Genomic DNA, 19,635 nt, shown 5'->3' on the forward strand with positions numbered 1-19,635 from the left:
AAGCTAAAGGGTATTTGCTTTCCACCAATAAATACATAGCAAAATGTTTGGTTAGTGGTTTATATATTAAGTACCAGTTATTTGTGCATGAGTAACCAGTTAAGCTTATTCACAATACTTCAAAATAATTAGAATTATTAGCTAAATAGCACTAGCAGCTTCACAGTGAATCAGTTACTTGCATTTTAGTGCTTTGCCTTACTTCCAGCCGACATAAGGAAAAATAACATGAAGACACCGCAGTTAACTCCTGCCAAGCACTTCCTAAAATGCCTCATCCGTTAGAGCTAAGCTAGCATCCCTCTTTAACATACACTGATACACAATTCAGATACTATTAAAAATTTTCTCCAAAATATGCATTCTTCTCCGGTATTCTTCTGCAAAATTACACTATTGCTCTTCGATAACAGCAAGAAACCTACAAGCCACCTTTCTGTATGAGGCATGTATTAGAACAAGCTTTTATCAATATATCCATCTTCCACATCATAATGTCTTATAAATTGCAGTGTAAAAAGCAGGTCTTCCAACTATGTAAAGCCTAAATCAGCATTTACATATTGTTAATGCAACTACAATGGCAATGTTTAGTACATGGACACCATCATATATATTGTACATTAATTTCGTGCTGGTTTCAAAGATTTAAAATTGAACAAATATTTGGAAAGTTATCATGCAAGATAAGTGTCAAGTCTGACTCAAAAATAAGAGCAACATACATACATTTTAATCAAACATGCACAATGCTGACAACATTCAGCCCAGTTTTTTTTTTTGAGTAAGGTTTTACTGCTTATCCTACCTTCATTTCTTTGCGGAGACGAACATTACTCACTTTAAAGTGAGCTGTTGGTCCATTAGGAAGATGACAAAGTACTAAACCATCTGTATTGGTTAAGGAAGCTCACATGGAAGGGGGGGGGAGAGAGAACAAAACAAAACCTTTCTAAAAGCCATATGCTCTTTTTTCCCCACTCATTTAGGATATTTTTGCATCTTTATTTACTGTCAACTACATCCATTAATTTCATAGAACCACACATTCCAAATAGAGTGTCAATGCCGTCCAAAGCCTATTCTGGCAGTCTCAAGTGTCAAAAAAGAAAACCAGGCACACACTCATACTTGTTATCAAGCCAATTAAGAGTCACCCATCTGTCAACGCCTTTAGGAAAAGAATGGAAAACCAGGACACACAAGAAACTTCACTCAGACAAGGGGGGAAATAAGCCAACTCCACAAACTGACTAGGACAGGATTCACAGAGAGTCTTCTTAGAGCTGTAAAGCTAAAATGCTAGCTCTAGTGGTCCACTGTGCAGTAGTTAAGGCTACAAGGAAAATTTCAAACTACTAATGGATAATTATATATGTTAAACAAGTTCTTAATTAATGACACAGTTTAGCACTGGGTAGCACTGGTATTTGTGGACAAAAATGTATATATTAATTAGTGACTCTAAATTTGCCAGACTGGCAGTGGATGCATGAGTAAGGTATTCCCATCAAGGATTTGCCCTTGCCTTGCATATGCTGATACTTTTTCAAAGAAAATGTTTTAGAAAATGGATGAAAATCATTTCCTTTACCAGCCAAAGAGATTAAAAGGACAGTAGCTTCAGAACATATAATTTGATAAAAAAAAATAAATTTCTCAAAGAACACGGTGCAATTCAAGATATCATTTTATGATGTCAAGTCAAGTCGGGGAGCATGCACCCACTACACGACAAAACAGCTCGGGTTCCCGGTTGGCAACCAGGCAGACACGCGGTCCAGTCCCAACCTCCAGAATTGACCTTCTATCTGCTGCAGCCAGGTGTTACGTGGGCGACCCCTTGGCCTGGTCCAGCCACTCGGGTCCCAACACGCCCTCGGGGAAACACACCACATGGCCGTAGTGCCATAACTGACGCTCCCTCACAGTGCAGGTAATGTGCCTCATTCGGGACTCCATGAGCAACCGCTCATTCGACACAAAGTCAAACCAATGGTACCCAAGAATTTTCCGGAGAGACACAGTACCAAAGGAGTCTAGTCTTCATCTCAGGTCACTGAAGAGTGTCCATGTCTCGCAACCATATAGCAAGACAGGAAGCACCAGGACTCTAAAGACTTGGACCTTCGTCCTTTTGCATAGATAGCAGGAGTGCTACACACCCCTTTCCAGTGACCTCATGACCCCCCATGCTCTCCCAATCTGTCTACTGACTTCATAGGAAGAGTCACCAGAGACACGAATGTCACTGTCAAGGTAAGTAAACCTCTCGACAAGGTCGACACTCTTTCCGCAAACAGACACACTGCTGATGGCTGTGCCCAAGAGGTCATTAAAGGCCTGGATCTTGGGTTTTATCCAGGACACTCGCAAGCCCAGGCACTCCGACTCCTCGCTCAGGTTCTCGAGCGGCCCCCAATCACAGCCTCCATTTACTCCGCAAAGATCACTGCATTGTCAGCAAAGCCAAGATCCATGAATCTTTCTTCACCAACAGATGCCCCACAGCCACTGGACCCCATGACCTTGCCCAACACCCATCCATACAAGCATTGAACAGAGTAGGTGCAAGAACACACCCCTGACGAACCCCAGAATCGACTGGGGAAAACAGAGGTTCTGCCTCCACTCTGCACAGCACTCACAGTACCAGTGTGTAGGCCGGCCATGATATCCAGCAACCTCGAGGGGATCCTGCGAACCCTCAGGATGTCCCACAGGGTAGCTTGATCAACTTGAGTTGAATGCTTAAGAAAATCGACAAATGTTGCAAAGAAACTGCCGATATTCGTGTTTGCGCTCTATGAGAACCCTCAGTACCAGGATGCGGTCGATGGTAGACTTCTTAGGTGTAAAACCAGACTGTTCCGGTCGCTGGTAGGTGAGCAAGGGATCACAGATCCTATTGAGGACGACCCTAGCAAGGACCTTACCCGGCACAGAGAGCAGTGTTATCCCCTTGTACTTGCCACAATCCAAGCGATCATCCTTCCCTTTCCAGATAGGGACAAGTCCCATTTTCCAGTCATTTGGGATGATGCCAGTCTCCCAAATGGAAGTAAAGATTGCTTACAATGCCAAGAGGACAGCCTTACCACCAGCCTGAAGAAGTTCACCCCGGATACTGCAGATCTCTGCAGCCTTTCCTCGCCTCAGTTGGTTCACCACCTGTGCAATCTCAGTGAGATTGGGTGGTTCACAGCTAATTGGAGGATCAGCCTCAAGAACCGTGGACCCAGAGATATCCAACGTCCTAGCCGGAGGATCAGCTTTGAACAACTGCTCAAAGTAGTCGGCCCAGCGGGTCACAACTGCAGTGTCATCCGCAAGGACCGTTCCATCAGCCGCCCTGACTGCGACTCTCCGAGGAACAGATTCAGATGTAAGTAATGCTTCGATTCCTCTGTAAGCAGGACGTGGGTTGCTAGACCACAGATGTTGTGTCACTTGCTCACAGATTCCTCTAACAAATGCCTCTTTATCTGCCCTCGGAGCCCTCGCAGCCGTCCTTCTCAGTTCCCCGTACAGACCAGAGTTGCCATTGAGCCTTGCTCTGCAACTCCTCTCGAGCATATCCAGGGTGCCCTGCGAGATGAAACACCTCCTTCTGGGAACACATGTTTAATATGCGAGTCTTGTGAAAATTTACTTTAAGGTCTACCACAAATACTGAATATTAAGTAGGTGCACTTCTCATAAAAGTAAAACTCATTTTATAAATATGTTCATAACAAAAAGGATACTGGGTACTTTTCGGTCCTCATTAACAACAATTAGATATGTAAAGTCTCTGGCAACACACTGTGGAATAATTTTCTTCAACGCCAAACCTCTTCTGTAGTACACATGGGAGTCTGGAATTACTGTGGCCAGCTGTTCACAAAATCTCACTGTCCTCTAAAGGGAAAAAATATTCAATGTCAGTCAGTACCAAAAATATGCCAAATACATAACAATCTTGCAACAAGAACATATTCAGTCTTACCAAGTTACTGAGATGTAATAGAAATCTATGCTTGCCAAATTCTACATAAAACATTTAACTTCAATTTTACACGGTTTACACATTCTAATTATCAAGTCAGATGTGTAATTAATACAGGTCTAGAACTTAATACAAAAGAAAATTCAATTACTGTACTAGCAGAATGAAAAATGTAGCAGTTCTTTGTGTATAATACAAAAGATAACACAATGAACACAAATTCTGTTTTTTAGTTATCACACATATTGAAACTGCCTTTAACTAAAACTTATAAATACATTTAGGGTGGTCAAAACTGAGGGTCTTTTTTCACTTGTATGAAGTTTTTAATTAAAAATACCTGAATTATTTTTACTCATGAAAGCTTCCAATTTTTTTTTAAATTGTGTTTTGGTTAAAACAAATGTAAATCGGACATTCAAAATTTAAATTTTGACAAGTCAAATGTAATTAAAGATATCTCTCTAACTGAAAGCTCTATGGATGTCACTGAGAAAAAAATTCTGTCAGTTTGTACTGATCATACTGGGACCTACAAGTATCTCAAATTTCAACTGGTAACAATGCAATTGCAGAACATAATAATAAAAATATTTTACTTGTATAGTACCTTTCCTATACTCAAAGTGCTTAAATGTGAATCAGCACAGTATAATAAATCTCTTGATATACAAACAGGTTTAAACAACCAAGACCTTTTTCATTGACTTGTATACAGCTTTCAGTTAAAATATACAGTGCATCTGGAAAGTATTCACAGCGCATCACTTTTTCCACATTTTGTGCATGTTACGGCCTTATTCCAAAATAGATTAAATTCATTTCTTTCCTCAGAACACACAACACCCCATAACGACAATGTGAAAAAAGTTTTTGAGGTTTTTGCAAATTTATTAAAAAATAAAAAAACTGAGAAATCACATGTACATAAGTATTCAAAGCCTTTGCTCAATACTTTGTCGATGCACCTTTGGCAGCAATTACAGCCTCAAGTCTTTTTGAATATGATGCCACAACCTTGGCACATCTATCCATGGCCAGTTTTGCCCATTCCTCTTTGCAGCACCTCTCAAGCTCCATCAGGTTGGATGGGAAGCGTCGGTGCACAGCCATTTTAAGATCTCTCCAGAGATGTTCAATCGGATTCAAGTCTGGGCTCTGGCTGGGCCACTCAAGGACATTCACAGAGTTGTCCTGAAGCCACTCCTTTGATATATTGGATATGTGCTTAGGGTAGTTGTCCTGCTGAAAGATGAACCGTCGCCCCAGTCTGAGGTCAAGAGCACTCTGGAGCAGGTTTTCATCCAGGATGTCTCTGTACATTGCTGCAGTCATCTTTCCCTTTATCCTGATTAGTCTCCCAGTTCCTGCTACTGAAAAACATCCCCACAGCATGATGCTGCCACCACCATGCTTCACTGTAGGGATTTGTATTGGCCTGGTGATGAGCGGTGCCTGGTTTCCTCCAAACGTGACACCTGGCATTCAAACCAAAGAGTTCAATCTTTGTCTCATCAGACCAGAGAATTTTCTTTCTCATGGTCTGAAAGTCCTTCAGGTGCCTTTTGGCAAACTGCAGGTGGGCTGCCATGTGCCTTTTACTAAGGAGTGGCTTCCATCTGGCCACTCTACCATACAGGCCTGATTGGTGGATTGCTGCAGAGATGGTTGTCCTTCTGGAAGGTTCTCCTCTCTCCACAGAAGACCTCTGGAGCTCTGACAGAGTGACCATCGGGTTCTTGGGCACCTCCCTGACTGCCCTTCTCCCCCGGTCGCTCAGTTTAGATGGCCGGCCAAGCTCTAGGAAGAGTCCTGGTGGTTTCGAACTTCTTCCAGTTATGGATGATGGAGGCCACTGTGCTCATTGGGACCTTCAAAGCAGCAGAAATTTTTCTGTAACCTTCCCCAGATTTGTGCCTCAAGACAGTCCTGTCTCGGAGGTCTACAGACAATTCCTTTGACTTCATGCTTGGTTTGTGCTCTGACATGAACTGTCAACTTTGGGACCTTATATAGACAGGTGTGTGCCTTTCCAAATTATGTCCAATCAACTGAATTTACCACAGGTGGACTCCAATTAAGCTGCAGAAACATCTCAAGGATGATCAGGGGAAACGGGATGCATCTGAGCTTAATTTTGAGCTTTATGGCAAAGGCTGTGAATACTTATGAACATGTGCTTTCTCACTTTTTTTATTTTTTAATAAATTTGCAAAAATCTCAATTAAACTTTATTCACATTGTCATTATGGGGTGTTGTGTGTAGAATTCTGATGAAAAAAATGAATTTAATCCATTTTGGAAAAAGGCTGTAACATAACAAAATGTGAAAAAAGTGATGCGCTGTGAATACTTTCTGGATGCACTGTATATTATGTGCCTGACAGATCTCTAATCTGATTTTGGACTAGTCCAGTAGTTCTCACTCAGTCCCAGTGACCCATGTGGCTGCAGGTTTTTGTTCCAACCAGTTTCACAATCAAGGAGTCATTTTTTTTTACTTCTTTTACTCTGTATTCAGAAAAGGACAGCACTGTTATTTTAACATTTATAAGGTGTATTTGTATTTTTGCTATAGGTTGAAATGAATTAGTCTCTTTTGCCGTTTTCTTACTAAGTGTGTCTTTTTATGTGTAGTTTGCTCCCTTAAATGTATCCTAATAATGATATTTAGCAAAAAGTGAATCAGACACCAGGTAAACAACATTTAATGCTGAAACCCGCTAACATGCTCTTTAGTAAATAACGAATTAAATAACTAGAACACCTAGAATTGGAGAATGAAGATGTTTATCTTCATCATCATCTTAAAATCAAGCTTAAAAAACTAAATTATCTCCATATAACATAAATACTTTGTACATTTGCATAAAAATTTACCCAACTTGATTTTAATTTCCACACGGACCACCAAAATAGAGAAACTGAGAAATAACAGCTTGCTTAATAAGTCTAAGAGTCATATTAAAAACATTACTTGGTTAGAATAACCTGCAGCCATATGAGAACCCAGGGCTGAGTTTGAAAACCACTGGATAACTCAATCCCGAAGTGTTCAGATTTTAATTCTCATTTTTGACTTCTCCGAGTAACGCATATACTGTAGACTTCTCATAATGGAATTGTTCAAAAATTGTATTTTAAATATCAAAAATGTACTTTTGTCATGCACTGGAGTGTCACTTTGTCCAAAGCTTGTGCCTGCCTTGTGAAGGGAACTCCTGGAAAACACTCTGGCTCTCAGCAACTCTTAATTGGTTTAAAAATATTATGTTAAAATCTGATTTTGACTTATCAGAATTTAATTATAACTAATAAAACATTGGCATTACATTTTTTAACTAAGGCAAATTACAAATTGTATATCTCCATTTTAATCAAAGCAAATGTATTTCATTAAATAATTATTTTTAAGTTTCTTCATACACCAAGTGGTTTAATTTGGACACATCATCAATGATGAACCCAGGGTCATAAGATGTTTCGGGTCTTACGTCATCAGACACCCTCACCCTGGTGACCCAGCTTGTGTCCAAGTAGTGTGCTGCACCATGGATCACCCCTCTTGGTATTTTGTCTTCTTGCTCTAATGGGCCTCCTCGATCTGGTCTTCTATCATGATCACTCGCTTAGACTGGTCAGATGTTAAGACCAAATCTAACCTGAGAGTCGGCCTTGCGATGTGTTCCAGAAAGTTCAACTGCTTTCCTATTTCAGCCTTCAGCTGTCAGTTCAACACTGAGGATAGCGGCCCAATTGGGGCCCCGAGCTCCACCTGGTGTTTTTCTCCTGCCTTAATTGTGCCTTATTGGGAGCTGGTGTTTGCTCTTTTGAATTCCAATGCAGATGGTGTCAGCTGCTACCTTCAGCACTTGGTCTTGGCACAGCCTATACCTCCTCTCGGAAGGCTTTCGGGCAGTAGCTCAAGATGTGACCCAAAGAACCTCTTGCCTGGTACAGGCAACATGCCAAGGTATCAACTAGAACCCAGCAATGCAGGTTGTATGGGCTTGGAAGGACATCATACACTGACTGAATCAGAAACTTCAGTCTAGCTGGTTCTGATTTTCAATGTTTTGGCCATGTGATCTTTCAAGCGGTTATATTATCCCAATTGATCCAAGCTCCTTGCAGGCACATAGCCAGTGCCCTGCTACGCCATTCCTCTTCCACCTCTGCACAGATCTCGTCCTGGATCAGCTGATATCTCTCTCCCCCAGGTTTTACCATGTTGGGGTCTTGCAATGCTATCAAACCCAGCTCGTCCAACTGCCACTGACTGCCACCGAGCCTACCAGCATGCCATGTCTCAGCCTTGTTTCTTCCTGTTCAACTGCCTTCTGTGCCTGCCATTTCCTCTCAGTTTTAACTATAATACCTGCACAGGAGATTCTGTAGGTCACTAGGTCTCTACCCTAGTGGGTATCTTTCGGAAGGGCTGTCTAATGGCTTTATGTGGGCGCTCCCTCACAGGACCTGCAGTTTGGGAAGCTGGCCCTCAGTGCCCCAGTTGCAGTCTCTCCAGTTGTCACCACACTATTTGCAATTGTAAACCAGCCTTTCATACACCAAGTGGTACAACTAGGACACATCTTTAGTGATGAACTTGAATGTAAATATAGTTAGAATGATATCTGAAAACAGTTGACCTAGAAATCTGTGTTCAATTGAAGCCTCTGTATTTGATCTCTCATAATTGACATGATGCAGGGAAATAGAGAAAGCAGTGGGTGCAACATACATGTGCTCTTTGTGTTTTGATGTATTTATATATTTATGTGTACCTTCTGCAAGCAATTGTATTTTTCTAATGGAATGGAGAAGAGTTATCATGAAAGCACATATAGTAACAAAGAAACCTATGACTTCACTTTTGAGCTAGAGTAAGTCAGACAAGTGAACTAACAAAGAACAATTCAGAATGGATAAAGACAGCAACAGTTCTGATTTTTTAAATGACACTAATTTAAACTGATTACAATACCATAATCCAGAATACAGTACTGGAAAATTCAAAGTAAATCAAAGATTTTATGCTTCCAGATAATAAAATAATCTAAAATAAGTGAACAATTACAAGAAATAGTTAGATTACTTTGAACTTGGCATAGGTTTACAGGACCACTCTTGCCACATGGACAGAATGCAGTAAAATTCTTACTTGCATGTGCTAACAAACATACAACAAATCACTACTCTATAGTGCCATGATTAACAAGTATAACTAAACTGACCTGGTAAAAAAAAAAAAAAAAAAGTGGAAAAATGTTAATTTTCTAAAAATATTACACAATACTAAAACTTATTTTTAAAAATATATAAATATTCTAACTATACAAAGTAAACTTTTTATAAAAGACATTAAGGAATAGTTTTATTATTAATATACTGTATAGAACAGAATACTGTTGAAAATGCTGTATATCTAATTCCTAAAAACATTACTTATTTATAAACTATGCTGGCTGCATGTGGCAGCGGAATTAATTTCTAATTTTTGACATTTTCTGCATATTTTTTGTATACAAAACAAATAAAATATACTGACTTGCAACTTCTATCTGTGCTATTCATCAACAGCTATAGACTAAGGTCACCCTTTTCAACTATTAAATGCAAACCAGTTTTTTTTTTTTTTTTTTTTTTTTAAAACAAGAAAATTAACTTCTAGTTGAGGATGGATTTTCTGGGCTGCAGAACCATGACACATTGGCAGATAGAAACAAAAGATTCTACTCAGTCACAGAATTAACCAGACATGTAACTATACATATGGCTTGACATGGGCTATTTATTAGCATTAATAAAGGACAGTATAAATGGAATGACTATCATCTCAAATAAATTCTTAACAGAAGTAATTAACTGCATGTAAAACACATTCAAGCTACAATCAACCGTCACACAAATCAGGTAACCCTACTGGAATCTATCACCTTTGCTCTCACGTGTACATTTAACAGTCTGTCAGCCCCATGCATCCTCACAACTTAGCTTAAAATCCGATATCGACCAAAAAGCATGGGGGTTTTGGGAGGGGGAAGAGATTTTAAAAAGAAAACTGATCACCTAATGTTTGCTAAACCCAGGACAGAAGTGTGCTTCTTTGCTTTAGAGAACAATATTCAAAGTCAAATATATGCAAAGAACCACAAAATGTTAAAGTTACAAGGTAGTCCGGTAGTCCCACTGATGACAGCAAATTATTAAAATCCATATGATAAAGATATCACTTTATAGTTTGTTAGCCGATTTAAAAAACAAATAATACAAATTTGCAAGCCTCAGATAAAAACTGAGAGACACTTAAAAATGGTCATTATTACTCAAAGGAAATAAAAATAGAATGCAAATAAATCTCTCTTCCAAACCTTAGCTACAGACACTAAATACTCACAAATATATATGTAACATACATATAATGCCTCTCTTTTCTTTAAGACTTACCCCTCTGGGTCTGTCTGATGTTGTAATTAAGATCTTGGGGTTTGTAAGACGGTTAAAATAAGATGAAAATTCATCTGTCCCTTCATCTAAAGCAACCTGTAAAAAAAAAAAAAAGTTAAGATTGATATTGGGTTCATATCTACATAGAAAAAACATGGAATTACCACTGCTAAATCTTTATACAGGTGCTGGTCATAAAATTAGAATATCATGACAAAGTTGATTTATTTCAGTAATTCCATTCAAAAAGTGAAACTTGTATACAGTAATCCCTCCTCCATCGCGGGGGTTGCGTTGCAGAGCCACCCGCGAAATAAGAAGATCCGCGAAGTAGAAACCATATGTTTATATGGTTATTTTTATATTGTCATGCTTGGGTCACAGATTTGCGCAGAAACACAGGAGGTTGTAGAGAGACAGGAACGTTATTCAAACACTGCAAACAAACATTTGTCTCTTTTTCAAAAGTTTAAACTGTGCTCCATGACAAGACAGAGATGACAGTTCTGTCTCACAATTAAAAGAATGCAAACATATCTTCCTCTTCAAAGGAGTGCGCATCAGGAGAGAGAGGAAAGCAAACAAATCAATAGGGCTGTTTAGCTTTTAAGTATGCGAAGCACCGCCGGTACAAAGCTGTTGAAGGCGGCAGCTCACACCCCCTCCGTCAGGAGCAGGGAGAGAGAGAGAGACAGAGAAAAACAAAGTCAAAAATCAATATGTGCCCTTTGAGCTTTTAAGTATGCGAAGCACCGTGCAGCATATCGCTTCACGAAGCAGCTGCACACAGAAGGTAGCAACGTGAAGATAATCTTTCAGCATTTTCAGACGAGCATCCGTATCGTCTAGGTGTGCGAACAGCCCCCCTGCTCACACCCCCTACGTCAGGATCAGAGAAAGTCAGCGCAAGAGAGAGAGAAAGTAAGTTGGGTAGCTTCTCAGCCATCTGCCAATAGCGTCCCTTGTATGAAATCAACTGGGCAAACCAACTGAGGAAGCATATACCAGAAATTAAAAGACCCATTGTCCTCAGAAATCCGCGAACCAGCAAAAAATCAGCGATATATATTTAAATATGCTTACATATAAAATTCCGCGATAAGAGTGAAGCTGCGAAAGGCGAAGCGCGATATAGCGAGGGATCACTGTATTAGATTCATTCATTACACACAGACTGATGTTTAATCAAATGTTTATTTCTTTTAATTTTGATGATTATAACTGACAACTAATGAAAGTCCCAAATTCAGTATCTCGGAAAATTAGAATATTGTGAAAAGGTTCAATATTGAAGACACCTGGTGCCACACTCTAATCAGCTAATTAACGCAAAACACCTGCAAAAGCCTTTAAATGGTCTCTCAGTCTAGTTCTGTAGGCTACACAATCATGGGGAAGACTGCTGACTTGACAGTTGTCCAAAAGACGACCACTGACACCTTGCACAAGGAGGGCAAGACACAAAAGGTCATTGCTAAAGAGGCTGGCTGTTCACAGAGCTCTGTGTCTAAGCACATTAATACAGAGGCGAAGGGAAGGACAAGATGTGGTAGAAAAAAGTGTACAAGCAATAGGGATAACCGCACCCTGGAGAGGATTGTGAAACAAAACCCATTCAAAAATGTGGGGGAGATTCACAAAGAGAGGACTGCAGCTGGAGTCAGTGCTTCAAGAACCACCACGCACAGACGTATGCAAGACATGGGTTTCAGCTGTCGCATTCCTTATGTCAAGCCACTCTTGAACAAGAGACAGCGTCAGAAGCGTCTCGCCTTTGGACTGCTGCGGAGTGGTCCAAAGTTATGTTCTCTGATGAAAGTAAATTTTGCATTTCCTTTGGAAATCAAGGTCCCAGAGTCTGGAGGAAGAGAGGAGAGGCACAGAATCCACGTTGCTTGAGATCCAGTGTAAAGTTTCCACAGTCAGTGATGGTTTGGGGTGCCAAGTCATCTGCTGGTGTTGGTCCATTGTGTTTTCTGAGGTCCAAGGTCAACGCAGCCGTCTACCAGGAAGTTTTAGAGCACTTCATGCTTCTTGCTGCTGACGAACTTTATGGAGATGCAGATTTCATTTTCCAACAGGACCTGCACACAGTGCCAAAGCTACCAGTACCTGGTTTAAGGACCATGGTATCTCTGTTCTTGATTGGCCAGCAAACTCACCTGACCTTAACCCCATAGAAAATCTATGGGGTACAGTAATCCCTCGCTATATCGCGCTTCGACTTTCGCGGCTTCACTCTATACCAGATTTTATATGTAAGCATATTTAAATATATATCGCAGATTTTTTGCTGGTTCGCGGATTTCTGCGGACAATGGGTCTTTTAATTTCTGGTACATGCTTCCTCAGTTGGTTTGCCCAGTTGATTTCATACAAGGGACGCTACTGGCAGATGGCTGAGAAGCTACCCAATCAGAGCATGTATTACGTATTAAATAAAACTCCTCAAATATATTGTGAGCACAGGGGCTGTTTGCACCCCTAGAAGATACGGCCACTTCTCAAAAAACACTGAAAGATTACCTTCACATTGCTCTCTTCCTTGCTGGGCTTAAATGCGGCTGTTTTGTCAAGCGATATGCTTCCTGCATGGTGCTTCACATACTTAAAAGCTCGAATGGCACGTATTGATTTTTAATTGTTTGTTTTTCTCTGTCTCTCTCTCTCTCACTCTCTCTGACATTCTGTGCTCCTGACGGAGGGGGTGTGAGCTGGGGGGGTGGGGGGGTGGGTTGTTCACACCACTAGACGATATGGACGCTCCTCTAAAAAAATGCTGAAAGGCTACCTTTATATTGCTCCCTTCCTAGCAGCTGTGTTGTCCGGTGGTGCTTCACATACTTAAAAGCTCGAAGGGCACATATTGATTCTGATTGTTTGCTTTTTTCCCTCTATCTCTTTCACATTATCTGCTCCTGACGAGCACTTCTTTGAAGAGGAAGATATGTTTGCATTCTTTTAATTGTGAGACGGAACTGTCATCTCTGTCTTGTCATGGAGCACAGTTTAAACTTTTGAAAAAGAGACAAATGTTTGTTTGCAGTGTTTGAATAAAGTTCCTGTCTCTCTACAACCTCCTGTGTTTCTGTGCAAATCTGTGACCCAAGCATGACAATATAAAAATAACCATATAAACATATGGTTTCTACTTTGTGGATTTTCACCTTTCGCGGGGGGGTCTGGAACGCAACCCCCACGATAGAGGAGGGATTACTGTATTGTGAAGAGGAAGATGCAATACGCCAGACCCAACAATTCAGAACAGCTGAAGGCCACTATCAGAGCAACATGGGCTCTCATAACACCTGAGCAGTGCCACAGACTGATCGACTCCATGCCACGCCGCATTGCTGCAGTAATCCAGGCCAAAGGTGCCCCAACTAAATATTGAGTGCTGTACATGCTCATACTTTTCATGTTCATACCTTTCAGTTGGCCAACATTTCTAAAAATCCTTTTTTTGCATTGGTCTTAATTGATATTCTAATTTTCCGAGATACTGAATTTGGGACTTTCATTAGTTGTCAGTTATAATCATCAACATTAAAAGAAATGAACATTTGAAATACATCAGTCTGTGTGTAACGAATGAATCTAATATACAAGTTTCACTTTTTGAATGGAATTACTGAAATAAATCAACTTTGTCATGATATTCTAATTTTATGACCAGCACCTGTATATTGTCAATGAAAATCCTGAAAAATGACAGAACACAAGCCTGGTACACAAACATCTCTTGCTAAATAAAAAAAAGTAATACCAGAATCATATACCACTGTAACACATCTCATAAAACAGTAAAATGATCATGTGTAAGGAGTACAATGAAATTCTTAATTTATATGCCTGACCAATATGCAACACATTTAAATAATGGTTTACGTAGATATACAAGTAAACCAGTGCCATAAAACACATGTAAACTGAACTCCTTAAACATTCAGGCAAGAACAAAGACATGATTTACTGTTCCACAGCAAGAATAGAATGTGTATTGCTCATAGGTTTTGACTATTGGCCCTCATTCCTAGTAGTACAATTGAAATTTTCCTAACCAGGATGAGATGAACTAATCTTTCAGTAGATGGAAAACATGATTTTGTCTTTTTTTTACTATGAGGACACACCCACAAGTGCAAGTTACAGTTGCCGTTTTTCAACAAAAAATGATGACAATAAAAGCCAAGCAAGGCTGCCCAACAATATCCAGCTATATCTTTGTAGGCTGAGCGTTTTATCTGATTATTCAGGCAGTGCTTCCTGTGAAGACAGAATACCCATCGAGTTTAAGAATTCTTTAAAGAGTTTTTGACTCCTTAACAACGGAATCCCTGAAGCAAACGAAAAAACTCGGAATCCCGGGCCACCTTAAATTCCTTCGCACCTCTCCTCATCTGAGTCTTTTGTTTTGCAAATGTGTCTATCAGCACAAGCAGCAAGAACCCTGCTAAGCCATCCCCCCACCGCCGCAGCACAACTCGGACAAAAAGTTCTCCCAGCTCAAGGCTCTTTATCTGCGTGTGAGGTGCTTGGCGTTGTATGGGGTAAATAATACAGTGGTGTGAAAAACTATTTGCCCCCTTCCTGATTTCTTATTCTTTTGCATGTTTGTCACACAAAATGTTTCTGATCCTCAAACACATTTAACCATTAGTCAAATATAACACAAGTAAACACAAAATGCAGTTTGTAAATGGTGGTTTTTATTATTTAGGGAGAAAAAAAAATCCAAACCTACATGGCCCTGTGTGAAAAAGTAATTGCCCCCCAAACCTAATAACTGGTTGGGCCACCCTTAGCAGCAATAACTGCAATCAAGTGTTTGCGATAACTTGCAATGAGTCTTTTACAGCGCTCTGGAGGAATTTTGGCCCACTCATCTTTGCAAAATTGTTGTAATTCAGCTTTATTTGAGGGTTTTCTTGCATGAACCGCCTTTTTAAGGTCATGCCATAGCATCTCAATTGGATTCAGGTCAGGACTTTGACTAGGCCACTCCAAAGTCTTCATTTTGTTTTTCTTCAGCCATTCAGAGGTGGATTTGGGTCATTGTCCTGTTGCAGCACCCAAGATCGCTTCAGCTTGAGTTGACGAACAGATGGCCGGACATTTTCCTTCAGGATTTTTTGGTAGACAGTAGAATTCATGGTTCCATCTATCACAGCAAGCCTTCCAGGTCCTGAAGCAGCAAAACAACCCCAGACCATCACACTACCACCACCATATTTTACTGTTGGTATGATGTTCTTTTTCTGAAATGCTGTGTTCCTTTTACGCCTATTGTAACGGGACATTTGCCTTCCAAAAAGTTCAACTTTTGACTCATCAGTCCACAAGGTATTTTCCCAAAAGTCTTGGCAATCATTGAGATGTTTCTTAGCAAAATTGAGACGAGCCCTAATGTTCTTTTTGCTTAACAGTGGTTTGCGTCTTGGAAATCTGCCATGCAGGCCGTTTTTGCCCAGTCTCTTTCTTATGGTGGAGTCATGAACACTGACCTTAATTGAGGCAAGTGAGGCCTGCAGTTCTTTAGACGTTGTCCTGGGATCTTTTGTGACCTCTCGGATGAGTCCTCTCTGCGCTCTTGGGGTAATTTTGGTCGGCCGGCCACTCCTGGGAAGGTTCACCACTGTTCCATGTTTTTGCCATTTGTGGATAATGGCTCTCACTGTGGTTCGCTGGAGTCCCAAAGCTTTAGAAATGGCTTTATAACCTTTACCAGACTGATAGATCTCAATTACTTCTGTTCTCATTTGTTCCTGAATTTCTTTGGATCTTGGCATGATGTCTAGCTTTTGAGGTGCTTTTGGTCTACTTCTCTGTGTCAGGCAGCTCCTATTTAAGTGATTTCTCGATTAAAACAGGTGTGGCAGTAATCAGGCCTGGGGGTGGCTACAGAAATTGAACTCAGGTGTGATACACCACAGTTAGGTTATTTTTTAACAAGGGGGCAATTACTTTTTCACACAGGGCCATGTAGGTTTGGATTTTTTTTCTCCCTAAATAATAAAAACCATCATTTAAAAACTGCATTTTGTGTTTACTTGTGTTATATTTGACTAATGGTTAAATGTGTTTGATGATCAGAAACATTTTGTGTGACAAACATGCAAAAGAATAAGAAATCAGGAAGGGGGCAAATAGTTTTTCACACCACTGTATATCATTATTTGGAACACATGTATTTCATGTGTTTTCTGTGCCTACAACGATCTGTTTAAGTGTAGGATGAAAGGAAATGCAAGGCAAGAAATACTGAACACAAACCTAAAGCAGAAACTTTTTCCATGTTATACTAATAATGACATGAAGTGTATAATGTGTGAAGACTTTAGTCCAAATATCAGATGCACACGTGTGCTTTTATTCAAAAATTTAACCAAAGTAAAAAAAAAAAAAAATCATTCAATTTACATGTTGCGATCAATGTGTTAAAAACCCAAACTCAAATGTCAATCAACAGAAAGCTAATATGTACTCTTGGATGGTGCAGAAGTAAGAACTGCTGCCTTGAGCCCGAAACCTTTTGGTTATGAATCCGGGCACTCCACGTTTTGAGTAGTAAGCTGCTATTAATATGACTATAATATAATAAAAACATACATTTCATTCCGTATCACCCGGTGTAAACTTTGGCTACTTGTAAAAGTCAGCGCTTTTTCTTTTTATTATTCAGTTTTATTCCCTCAGTGACATTCAAGTGGTACAACAAACTTGCCTCTCCCTCTCTGAGCTGATGCCGTTTATCTCCATTCTTTTCACAAGGTCAGCAATGACCAACAGTTGATGTTGTGGTTGATGCCTGATCAGAACTATTTGTTGTGCTGACAATCAAAGATACAATGTCCCATGACCGCTATCAGACTATCATGAGGCATTTGTGCTTTGACAACAAAGACACCCGTGCAGAACATGTGAAAAACGACAGGTTTGCTGCGATTTTGGACATTCGGCAACATTTTGTTGAGAGCTGTGTTTTAAGTTACAGCCCAGGGCAAAGACTGTCCGAGTTTTTTAACTTTTAAATGCAAGCATCCATCAACTAGTATGAATGTAGATTACTAAAGGACTGAATAGTTCCACAGGAATCACTGGCATTTGTAGTAGCATGTTGATAAGAGCACTTGGTGAACAGAATTCAGTCAAAACTTTTAATAGGAAGTTAATCCATGGTACAATATCTTCTGTTTGAAGTACTTAAGCAGTACGTAAGCAGATGAATACTTTAATGTGTATGGGTGGTCTTTAAGAAAGGTAAAACTATCATCAATACTATTATTTCAATAATCAATAACTACATACAGTATAAACAACAGTAGTTAAGTCCTTGATCTTAACCTCTGCTAATCTAACCTGTTTGCTTGGCCCAGGAAACATCATGACAACTCTACCAATGACTCAGCATGCTCTTTAAAGGTGGTGATCAGCCAGAATGCCTACAGTATCTAATGATAGTTCATCTTTGGTGGAGTACGGCCTCTCTATCCTGCTTAGACTGAATTACTAATGATATATTCTTATATAATATACTTAACACACAACAATTACAATTTCCACCCTCTACCCTACTTTACCCAACAATGAATTGCATCGCTGAAGACAGTGCCTGACTCCATCCTCCTGATGGTTTGACTTCAGCTTTCTGAACCATGCACATAAATTTGAATGTTACAAACAATAATTGAGATTTACAAAAGGAAAATCTCACCTCTTCATCCTCTGGATCGACTACGGTTTCATCATAAACTCTCTGGTTTTCAATAGTTTTTGGAATCGGCTTTGGAGGTGCCTTAAAATCAAAAAAAGAGTGTGATTAAAGAAACTTATTCAAAATGTGCTTAATGTTAATAAAAACTAGACTTGACAAGGAATACAAAGGTACTATTCATTGAGGCAGTTTGTCAAAAGTGACAAAACGAACAAGGCTACAAAACATAAAAAATACAGTGCTACTTCAGATTTTACACTCTTCCAAGTTACTTACATTTTCTGCTTGTAAGAGGGTACTTTGATCATTAATTTTCTTTTAGCCAAGACATTCTGGCAGTCAGTTAGAAGCAATACTGCACAGGCAGTCTTGGCAAGGTTGGTATGAAATTGCTCACTGAACTTGCCCCTGCACTAAGTGAACAAATATTTAGTAACATGATACTTTAGATCATAACCATATATCTAAAATGCAAATGGCAATCAATTAGACTGTGTAGCCCTACATGCAAGTTCGCTTTTGATAGCTGCTACCTCAAAAGATACACTGATTTCATTTAATTTCTGCAAAAAAAAGCAAACGGATATTTTAAAGCAAATAAGCATAATACCTTGTCGCCCAGTGCTTCTCGCTCTCTTTTCCTTTTCTTCTTCAAATCACTTTTTTCCTAACATATAAAGAAAGATGAGATATTAGCAAATAGCTTTTACTAGCAGGCTTTGGCTCCAAATCACGAAGGACTGCTTGGCAGATGCTATTCTGTAAAGCATGAAACCCTACAGTGGACTATACCACTGGCGATTCGTATGCAAGATTAAGTTTCGTTTCTTTCCCATTAAAGGCGGTAAGCACTGACAGATCCGAAACCCTTGTTATATCTTCTCACCTTCTTCTTCTGTTGCTTTAGTTTCATAAACATGAAGTGTCTGCGTTGTTTATTTTTAATGTCCGAAACGCTAAACGTTGGAGGAAAACAAGATTCCGTGTTGTTATCTCCGTTTGAAGTCGGCTGTAATTTCTCCATCTCGGCATCCTTTTCTTTGAGATGTTTCTTCGCAGATTCAGCCTTATTATCCTTCTTTTTCCGTTTACCTTTTACCTGCGGTTCCGCAAAGTCCATCTCCTCGTTGTCACTAGCTACCATGTCCACTGAGCACTCACGTGGATCTGCCGCAGGGCGCCTCAACGGACATTTCTACATCCGGGTCACATTTCACAGCGGCATCTCTTCCGCCGACGCGCGACGAGGAGGACACATTGCAGCCTGAGCAGGCAAACAAAGGAGTCGGCGATGAAGTGGTACAATACAGTAGCTGCTTTGAAACGTTTCCTTGAATTAAAAGTGCACGGAAAAACCAACAGAGATTAGTAGTTGTAACAAAGTAAGAAGGAATTGTTGGAATTCCAAGTGAAAACATGCAATAATTTAAAACGTAGTGCTTTTCCACCTGTTTTAAACCTACTTACTCGAGTAAAAATAATAGCG

General features: G+C 39.9%; 1 protein-coding gene across 1 annotated transcript in view; it reads right to left on the reverse strand.

Moving 5' to 3' along the window:
- Nucleotides 1-19,341, reverse strand: part of rpf1 (ribosome production factor 1 homolog) — a 23,464-nt gene extending 4,123 nt beyond the window's left edge. Inside the window, exons 1-6 of the mRNA XM_028811543.2 lie at nucleotides 19,036-19,341; nucleotides 18,760-18,816; nucleotides 18,150-18,230; nucleotides 10,436-10,531; nucleotides 3,747-3,900; nucleotides 809-891 (exon numbers count right to left, since the gene is read on the reverse strand). Coding sequence (XP_028667376.1) covers nucleotides 809-891; nucleotides 3,747-3,900; nucleotides 10,436-10,531; nucleotides 18,150-18,230; nucleotides 18,760-18,816; nucleotides 19,036-19,293 — 729 coding nt within the window. The 5' untranslated portion in view covers nucleotides 19,294-19,341. The remainder of the gene's footprint in view (nucleotides 1-808; nucleotides 892-3,746; nucleotides 3,901-10,435; nucleotides 10,532-18,149; nucleotides 18,231-18,759; nucleotides 18,817-19,035) is intronic.
- Nucleotides 19,342-19,635: the final 294 nt, after the last annotated feature.

This window comes from Erpetoichthys calabaricus, chromosome 10 (assembly GCF_900747795.2).
Source record: "Erpetoichthys calabaricus chromosome 10, fErpCal1.3, whole genome shotgun sequence".
NCBI lineage: Eukaryota > Metazoa > Chordata > Cladistia > Polypteriformes > Polypteridae > Erpetoichthys > Erpetoichthys calabaricus.